Below are 9863 nucleotides of genomic sequence, written 5' to 3' on the forward strand. Positions count from 1 at the left end.
TCTGACTTTGAAAACGATAGGCACTGTCCAGGCAGGAAATAGTCACACTCCTTTTCAGAGCGGTCTCAGATTCTTAAAATGAAAGTGTTAAGTATCTCAGGATGTAGAATAAAAAAATATCTAGAAAAACAGTGTCGCTGGCTCTGTTGGCACAATCAACAGGGAGGAGAAGACTTTCTCAGGAAACCAATAGCAGAGCGCCATGATAGTCCACCTGCTTCAGGGTGCCCCAACATCTCTCCTTCTGTGCCATGGCCTTGTGTGGGGACAATTTTTTATTGCCCCTGACAGCTGAAGGTTGTAAAACTGACTCCAGATCTTGATTTTACATGTATTTAAAAAGTAACAAAGAAATAGTTATTAATTGACAGCTATGAGTGAGTGAGTGGACCCAGAGCAATATTTGGTGTGGTAGGTTTATTTGGTTTTGTAGTTTTGGGGAAAAACTGAGAGAATATGTCTCTCAACCTTTCTGTGATCTGTGCAGACTGCAGTCCATGAAATCTGTGTGCAGGTCCTTTAAGAGGATAGAAGCCCCGACCGGTCCTCGGAGCCTAGGGTACTGTTTTTTTTTTTTTTTTTTTTTCCTGTTGATTTTTTTTGTGTGTGTGCTTTAAGTGAAAACACTTAAAGTCAGTCTCTCACACATAAACTTATATACACCTTGCTACATAAAAAAAAAAAAACTCCCAATTAAAAAAAAACATTATTCTCCCCCAATGAGACAGCCTGCTCTCTCCCTCCACTCTCTTTTCATGTCCATTTCGTTTCGCCAGCTTCTAACCCCCTCTATCCTCTCGTCTACCCTCCAGGCAGGAGATGCCAACATAGTCTCAAGTGTCCACCTGATCCAAGAAGCTCACTCCTCACCAGCATCCCTCTCCAACCATTGTCCAGTCCAATCCATGTCTGAAGAGTTCGCTTTGGGAATGGTTCCTGTCCTGGGCCAACAGAAGGTCTGGGGGCCATGACCACCGGGGTCCTTCTGGTCTCAGTCAGACCATTAAGTCTGGTCTTTTTATGAGAATTTGGGGTCTGCATCCCACTGCTCTCCTGCTCCCTCAGGGGTTCTCTGTTGTGTTCCCTGTGAGGGCAGTCATCGGTTGTAGCCTGGCACCATCTAGTTCTTCTGGTCTCAGGATGACGTAGTCTCTGGTTCATGTGGCCCTTTCTGTCTCTTGGGCTCATAATTACCTTGTGTCCTTGGTGTTTGTTCTTCATTCTCCTTTGATCCAGGTGGGTTGAGACCAATTGGTGCATCTTAGATGGCTGCCTGCTAGTGTTTAAGACCACCTGGGGTACTATTTGGCTGCAACACTCTAAAGCCCAACTTGCCTTTGCCCTCTACGTGAGGGCATGGGCACCTCCCCAAAGCCCAGTCGCGGTGAGAACTACACTGCCCAGAAGTCTATGCGATTAGCGGTGGCACTGGGCCAATGAAAGCCCGGGAGAGGGGCGTTTCCGTGCGTGCGGCAGACGTCTGAGCGTGACTTCCGGCATCTTGCTCGCGGTGGACATTTTGTCAGTTCTTGGCTTGCTTTACCTGAGCCGATGTTCCGGAGCCCTGGGTCGGGTTCAAGGTTAACAGGAGCCGGTAGGTGAGCGGGAAAACGTTGTCTCCCTTGCACAGAGGTAATCATGAGACTTCACGGGTGGTGGGGCCTGGAGTGACCTCGCCGCCTCCAAGGCCGGACTGGGGACGGTGGTGCCCGCGTTCCGATCTGACCGCTCGCTTCTCACCGCCGGATACAGTCCAGAGGCTCCTTTGGCAGCGTCCGCAGTGATGTACCCAGCGTTCCCCAGGACCTCATCCGTCCCGATTCCCAACTCCGAATTATCAAGTCTCGAATAAGGGGCGCTTGCTCAGGTCATTGCAGCCCCAGTATCCAGTATCCAGGACAGTGAGGAGATCGTAGGTGTCGTACTCATTTCTGAGAGAGTGTGATGAGGTGTGGGAGAATGTTCCAGGCACGGGGGCCAGGAAATGCAAATGATCGGTGATGCGGCTGAGCCAAGAGCATTTCGGGACATTTTGGGGTTCTCGGATATGCAGGGAGCAGAGAGCGTGAGAAGTCGTCACGCTGGGATGACAGGCTGAGGAGCTGTAGCCATGGAGGGTTTCGGACATTGGAGGGACGTGGTTGGATTGGGAATTGTAAAAGTATCCCAAAGTTTGCATAGGGGAGAACAGACAAGTGTAGGGTGTGGATGATAATGATGGAGGTAGGGAGACCAGTGAGGATGTTGCTGCAGCACACTGACTGCAGGAGTGTGCGGTGGTGGCTGGATTGGAGCGTTGACAGGCGAGGGGGCGAAGGGATTCGACCCTGGGTAGCTTGTTGAAGAAGGAACCAACAGGATTTTGTGCTGCGTAAGATGTGGCTGTCAGTGAAAGTAAAGCTTGTTTTCTTCCCTGAACATCGGAAGAATTGGGTTGGGTAAATCAAAACAGGGAGCACGTTCCCAGGGGGAACAGGACTTGAGTTTTGGACACGGTGATTTGTTCAAAAATGTCTCAGGTGGAGGCATTGCCTGGGCAGCCGGCCATGCAGGTCTGGAGTCCTGGGGAAGCGGGTGGGCTGGAGAGCTCCAGCGTATGAGGGATTGTAGTCTGATCCAAGTTGACGAAGACCTAGGGATCAGATTTATGGAGAGGAATCTTAAGGATTTTTATTTCGTTTAGTCTCTGAGGGGAAACCTGGTGGCGTAGTGGTTAAGTGCTACGGCTGCTGCTAACCAAAGGGTCGGCAGTTGGAATCTGCCATGTGCTCCTTGGAAACTCTATGGGGCAGTTCTACCCTGTCCAGTAGGGTCGCTATGAGTAGGAATCGACTCGACTGCACTGGGTTTTTTTTTTAGTCCCTGAGGTGAAAAAGCTGAGGGTTGGGGCCAGAGGGCAGAGAAGAAGGGCGGGGCGGGGGGGGGGGGGAGTGTAATACTCGAGACTCCCTCTAGAAGGGAGGAGTCCTAGAATGTAAACGGAATCTAGCTGGTGTCTGCAGGAGGACATTTGGAGACTGACCTGAGGTGGACACTGAGGCGTGGGGTACTGTGGATTTGCCACCCTGTAGGCTCAGCAAGCCTTCGTGGGCATTGCCTGTGAAGCAAAACAAAGATCAGCCAGACAGGTAGACCAGGCCCAGCCCTGACTAGAGCTCCAGTGCCTCAGTTCCCTCAGCCCTCTGGTAAGAAGAGATGATAAACTTTTCCAGTGAAGGACCCTCAGCAGGCTTACCCTTCAGAGGAGTAAGTAGCAGGTGAGCTGGATGGGTAGATGGACTAATGTCTACCTGGCAAGTATACATAGGTAGGCAAGTAAAAATTAAAAGTGAATAAATATAACAAGTTAAACTTAGATGAACACTTAGTAATTGGATGAAACTTAATTTGTCTCTAAGTATTTGATTACAGTGTAAAGTTTTAAATATGGCATTTCCTTAAAAGCTTTAAAAGATGGTAAAACACACCCGAATTTTCAAAAACCCATCACCGAAAACATTTGCTCAAGTGTTAGACTTGTGGATGGTAATAGCTGATTCATAGCACTTCACGTGTAGTAATGTGTTTGATACAAACTAGAGCCCTATGATGTGGGTACGATTACTATTCCCACTTTACAGATGAGGATGCTGAGGCACAGGTCTTTGTCCAAGGTCACACAGCTCGTAGGAGGCAGCACTGAAGCCTGAGTATCTGAGGTTAGACAAGACAACCTAAAATCATCCTGCCAAAGGCAGGGCAGGGGTTAGGGAACCTCCACCATGGTCACCTGCAACTCAGCCTCCCTCCTCCTGCCATGTTTCAATGGCGGCAGAAGCGCTTGTGGACCCTACACAGGGAGTGCAGAGTGTCCCAGGCCCTCCTGACCCAACCCCACCTCCATGATCTTGGTAACCTGATAAGCGGAATGGTGGTGTCCTGGGAATCTTCACCTACCCTTTTACCTGCCATTGCACCTGGAGATCCTACAGCTACCCAAGGCACTGTATCCTGAACTCAGTCCTGGAATCATATGGAGGAATTTCCATTTCTGGCAAGCAATGGATGAGGTATGGACTGGTGTCCCAGACATAGGTGGGCGGCTCAGGTGAGGCTGAGCTGAGAGTATTCAGGAAACCTCAGGTCTCATTTATGTCTGGTGGGGTCAGAGAATGGGGGACAGGAGTCAGCCCTAGAATGGCAGCCTGAGGAGCTAGGCCAGTATTCTGTGAGTGGTGGGAGCTATGAAAAGTTTGGAGCAGAGTAGGGAGTGAGCTGACCGTGGTCTTAACAGTCTTTCTCTGGCTACACAGTGGAGAAAAGACCACGGCAGTGAGGAAGGAAGAAGGGAAACCAGTGAGGAAGCTACTGCAGCAGTCCAGGTGGGTGTTGATCGTGGCTGGGCCAGGGTGGTGGCTGTGGAGGTGGGAGATGTGGTTGGCTCATGGATGTTTTTTAAGTAGTACTGTCTAGATTTTCAAATTTGGAGGGTGAAAAAGAAGGTGAGGAGTCAAGGATGATTTTTGGCCTTAGACGGTGTAAGGATGGAAAAGCCAACTGAAATGGGAAAGTTCGTGTGTGTAGGAATAATTTTCAGAGGTAATATCGGGGAGTTAGGTTTTAGCCATGTTGAGTCTACAGTGCACCATAGACACTCAAGTGGAGGTGTCAGTGAACACTAGACACACAGGACTGGAGTTCAAGGAAGGAATTCAGGCTGGAGACATGCACACAAGGTGGCAGCCTGTGTGTGCTCTAGTGTGGAGCTCTGCCTCAGATTTAGAGTGGGAATCTGCATGTCATGGTGGCAATGCCACTAGGGGGCTCTAAACTTTCCAACTGGGTGGGGGCGGTAGGCAACTAAAAGACAAGAGAGAGTAGTGTTGAATTTGTTTCTTAGTGCTGCCATAACAGAAATACCACAAGTGGATGGCTTTAGCAAGCAGAAATTTATTTTCTCACAGTTTGGGAGGTTGGAAGTGTGAATTCAGGGCTCTGGCTCTAGGGGAAGGCTCTCTCTGTTTGCTCTGGGGAAAAATCCTTGTCTCTTGCAGTTTCTCTTCCTAGGTTTCTTGGTGATCTCCACATGGCATCAGTCTTTCCCTATTTGTGTTTCCTTGCTTCTGTGTCTAATCTGCTCTTTTTGTATCTCAAACGTGATTGGCTTAAAACACACCCTACAATGATACAGCTTCGTTAACATAACAAAACCCCATTCCTAAGTGGGATTACATCCACAGGTGTAGGGATTAGGATTTACAACACATGTATTTGGGAGACACAGTTCAATCCATAATAGTGTCCCTGGTGGGAGGGGAAGAGGAGGGTCTAGCAGGTGGTGGTCTTCCAGGACAAGAGTAAAATGATATGGATACTTAAGCATAGGAGTAATAGAGATGAGATGGCAGGGAAGCCAGAGCTAGTGGTTAGCCACCTCTCTGAGTGTTCACCAGGCTTTTGTGGGGACCCTTGGAAGGAGGATCTGGGGAGTTTCTGTTATGTCGGTGGATTAGCTCAAGGGGAGATTAGGTCAGCTGAGAGTGTCACTAGGCTTGAGGTGGAAGGCCAGGGGTTTAGACTTTGAATGACGGTTAGGTGTTGAAAAGAAGGCGGTACCCTGGGAGGGATACAGCATGTGCAACAGAGAAGTGGAAGCCAGTTGAGTTCTGCACCTAGTTTTGGATGGCTGAAGTTGAAGTGTTGAAGCAAGGAATGGGGCCAGGAGGGGAGAATTTAAAAGTTCGGTTCAGGGCTACCCATGTCAGGGGAGATCATCACCTGGGGCCAGATGTAATCCTGGTTGCATTAGCCATGTATTCTCTGGATGCTGTGTTCAGAATAGCTTGTGGGGAGGCCAGGGATGTACCTGTGATGTGGGTGTCCGTAGATATGTGGGAGGTATGACTTAAAGAGTGACATTCACGTGGAGATGAGTGTGAATTCATGACCCCAGGGCCCTGGTACTGAGGGCTTCAGAGATACTGAGGAGTTCAGGTTTTTTGCATCTGAGAGGCATGGTCTGGGCACTCAAAGGGATTGTCTGGCAGGAGAAGGGTGGGGCCCTGCATGCTAGGCCCAGAGTTTATATGGTGTCTATCTGCACACCTGGCCGTTGTTGTTCTGGGCTGGACAAAATGATCAATGGGATATGAGGAGAGAGTGGGCACCAGTCACCCCAGGGCCTGGTATCTCCTCTGAGGTGGGAACTTAGGGAGGAAAGCGAGCAGAGGGTAGGTATGTGGAGGGTCCTGGAGAGAGAGACTGTCCTTGAGCTCAGCTATCTACTTTACAGCAGTGCCATGTGACCTTTGAAAACGTGTTCGTATGCTTCTCCTGGGAAGTATAGGGGCTGCTTTCAAGAAAAGTAGGGGTTCCTTGAAGAGGCTCAGCAGCTGCTATATCAGGATGTAATACTGGAGAACTTTACATTCATGGCCTCACTTGGTAACATTCTCACGTAACCCAGTTTCCTGGGCTGGGCATTGTCCCTCCCCTTTTCCCCATGGGCTGCTGTCCCTTTTCTACAGGTATACCATGGCCACTGCCACTTCCCCAGCTCCCTTGCAGAAGTCCTCTGGGTGCCAGGCTTGGCTGTGCACTACCTCATGTGCTCTCCAAACTCCCTAACTCTTGCTGCCCCAAAGCCTTGCTGGGAAGGAGTCAAGAGTCCTGCCATCACCCAACAGATTACACTCTACTTGGCTGGCCATTTGTGACTCTGTCCATATCCATGGCACCGCTGTGCCCCAGGTTCTGCCCACTTTCTCTAGCTGACATCTCCTTGCATCTGCCTATGCTATGAATTGCAGTCGTGGCCATTGCTTGTGAGATCCACAAGGATTCTTACATGACACATTCCTGAGGCCCTTTTAGTAACATTTCATTTTCTTATGATCTGTCATGGGCGGGTTGCTCGGGCCAGTGCTTTCCACTCGCCTGCCTCATGTTTCTCATTGGACTTGTATCTTCCCAGTCCTCTGTGGCTCCTGAACTGGAACAAGGGGTAGATCCCTGAGTGCCTCATGGGAAGGGCATGACTCCAGCCATAGCAAGGGACTTGGATGGACCTGACCCTGGTGAGTGGAAGGCAGGGGAGGATATGACTTCAGTGCTGGTGTCAGATAGTACCAGAAACCTGTTCTGTGCCCACCAGTGGCCATATTTCATTTCTTTCTTTCCTCCCCATTCTTGGCACTTTGTACACTTGTCATTTTACTCTGACTTCGACCTAAGATCATCTTCCACCTCTCTGTATTCTACCACTCACTGTCCTCTTTACTGCCCCCTCAGCAGCCCTCTCCAATATTGGCCTATACACATGTGTCATGAAATGTGCACATATCCTTAAATAGTCCTTGAACACCAGCTCCTTACTTCAATATGCATATTCCTGGGCCTGGACACATAAACTTATGCATGGCACTCAGTTGTCACCAGCAGCCAGGGCCCTGCTGAAAGTCGTTTGCAGAGGAGTAGGTTGGAGACCTTGCCTCTCCTCCCTGTGCCAACTCCATCCCTGTGTCTTTGCCCCTCATGAGGCCTCCCTCATTCTGTGACCCTTAGAGCTCAGTACTGCACAACAGGCCTTTCTTCAGCCTGACTCCAGCTCCATTCTGCCAACAACCTGGTGGACTCAACCCTGGGTTTCCAGGCACACGTTTATGATGGAGCTGCCCCCACCCACCAAAGTTAACATGCACTTCACCAGCGTTTATTTGCTTTTAGGCTGTTGGCGTGGAGCGAAGGATGCAGGGGCACCTTTTGACCAGAGTGCTTCTGTAGGAGTGTCACAGGCTAGTGCTCCCAAGGCAGGTTTGTCCACCCAGATGATCCACTCTTGTGACATGCGGTCCCATCTTGAAAGACATTTCGCACCTGGCTGAGCACCAAGAACCACACCATGAACTGAAACCTTACACCTGTGGGGCATGTGGGAGACAATTGTGGTTCGCTACAGACCTTCATCACCACCCGAAGCAGTACAGTGTAGAGAAACCTTTCAGAGGGAATGAAGGCAGAGCCTCATTTGTGAAAAACTGCAGAGTTTGTGAAGAATTTCACTTGTCAGAGAAGCCCTCTACACTCGAGGAGGAGTGGAAGAACTTCTGGGCAAGCTCAAGCAGCCTCCAACAAAAGGTCACCCACAACAGAGAAGATACACAGGAACACCGAGGGTGGGGAAGTCTTTTGTACTTGACAGATGGATTACAAGTGCAGCGAATGTGGGAAAGCCTTCAGCCGCAAAGACACATTTATTCAGCACCAGAGAATCCACACTGGAGAAAGGCCTTATGAGTGTAGTGAATGTGGGAAAGCATTCAGCCGCAAGGACAACCTTGTTCAGCACAGGAGAATCCACACTGGAGAAATGCCTTATAAGTGCAGCGAATGTGGGAGATACTTTAGTCATCACTCCAACCTTATCGTACACCAGAGAGTTCACACTGGTGCAAGGCCTTATGAGTGCAACGAATGTGGGAAGGTCTTCAGACACAAATCCTCACTTGTTCAGCATGAGAGTACCCACACTGGAGAAAGTCCTTATGATTGCAGTGAATGTGGGAAATCTTTCAGTCACAAGTATATCCTCATTAAACATCAGAAAATTCACACTGAGATAAGACCTTATGAGTGCATTGATTGTGGAAAATTATTTAGTCAAAGTTCTGACCTTATGGCACACCAGAGGGTTCACACTGGTGAAAGGCCTTTTGTGTGCAGCGAATGTGGGAAAGACTTCATCAGAAGTTCCCACCTTGTTCGGCATAAAAGAGTTCATACTGGAGAAAGGCCATATGAGTGCAGTGAATGTGGGAAAACCTACAGCTTAAGCTCCCACCTCATTCGGCACCAGAAAGTTCACACTGTAGGAAGGCTTTAGGAGTGGCAGGAATGTACACTTCTTGTTCGTGATAACAAGATGCTTACAGAGAGAAGCTCTGTGGCTAGCCTTTGGGAGGGAGCCAGCAATTAGGTGTTAAACCTCATATATCTGAACATACACACTGGCAAGGTATTTTATGAGTGCCAGGTATGTGGGAACCTTTAAGGAACTGTGTCACACTTTCTAACCTGCTCAAGTTCCTTGTCAAAGTTAGGTCACTACCAATGCCTGTGGCTGAAACCATCTAAACTCTACGATCTGTTGGGAACTTAGTCATCCCACCATCCTTAGGGAAGGCGGATTTATCTGCTTTTCTCTCCATACCCTGGACTGAAACATGAGATGCCTGAGTCCAATGGAGTCCTCATTCCCTCCTCTCTGGTGTAGGTGTGGACATGGCCCATCTTTGGCCAAAAGGACCTGAGCTATGTTCTGCTGGTGGCTTGCAGAGAATGTTTAATTTCTTCATGAACATCGTTGGTCTCAAGTGATGCTCGTGATGAATTTTTTCAGCCTCTAAGTTATCCAGCCCAGGGAATTCTTGCCTTATGTTGCTCTGGTGTGTGCGGTAATAAAGTTCTTAGTGTTTCCACCACCTTTAACTTTGAAGATTCTTTTCACTCTCGGGTGGTTCGAGACCAGAATTAGGCTTGGGACCTTTAACTTTGTGTACCTCAGAAGATACAGCAGGTTGGCAGAGAACCGTTTTCAGTCCAGTTTTGTTAATTTCCATTGCTGCCAAAAGCCTTCTAGGTAAGAATGCATGGTATAATCTTGTCTGGTTTTCAGAGTTATCTGAAGGCCTAGACATCACCTGGAGGAGGGTCTGGTTTTTGTGACAACTTCCAGTGTTTGGGAGGGCATGAATTGGATCAGTTGTTTCCAGCAGGCCTTCACACCGGAATGGAACTGAAACTGGAAAACAAACAAAATTTTGACCAGAGAGAAACCAAAACCTGAATCAGGAAAAAAAAAAAAAAAAAAAATTTTTTTCCCCAAA

At 48.8% G+C, this 9863-nt stretch overlaps 1 protein-coding gene across 1 annotated transcript; it reads left to right on the plus strand.

The window, feature by feature from the left end:
• Positions 1-1498: 1498 nt before the first annotated feature.
• Positions 1499-9458, plus strand: LOC126085064 (zinc finger protein 134-like). Its single transcript, XM_049900014.1, is given in 4 exon segments — positions 1499-1594; positions 7705-7819; positions 7821-8129; positions 8131-9458. Coding segments are annotated over 4 exon segments (1197 nt in total). The 5' UTR covers positions 1499-1551; the 3' UTR covers positions 8861-9458.
• The last annotated feature ends 405 nt before the right edge of the window (positions 9459-9863 follow it).

Source organism: Elephas maximus, chromosome 11 (genome assembly GCF_024166365.1).
Source record: "Elephas maximus indicus isolate mEleMax1 chromosome 11, mEleMax1 primary haplotype, whole genome shotgun sequence".
Taxonomy (NCBI): domain Eukaryota; kingdom Metazoa; phylum Chordata; class Mammalia; order Proboscidea; family Elephantidae; genus Elephas; species Elephas maximus.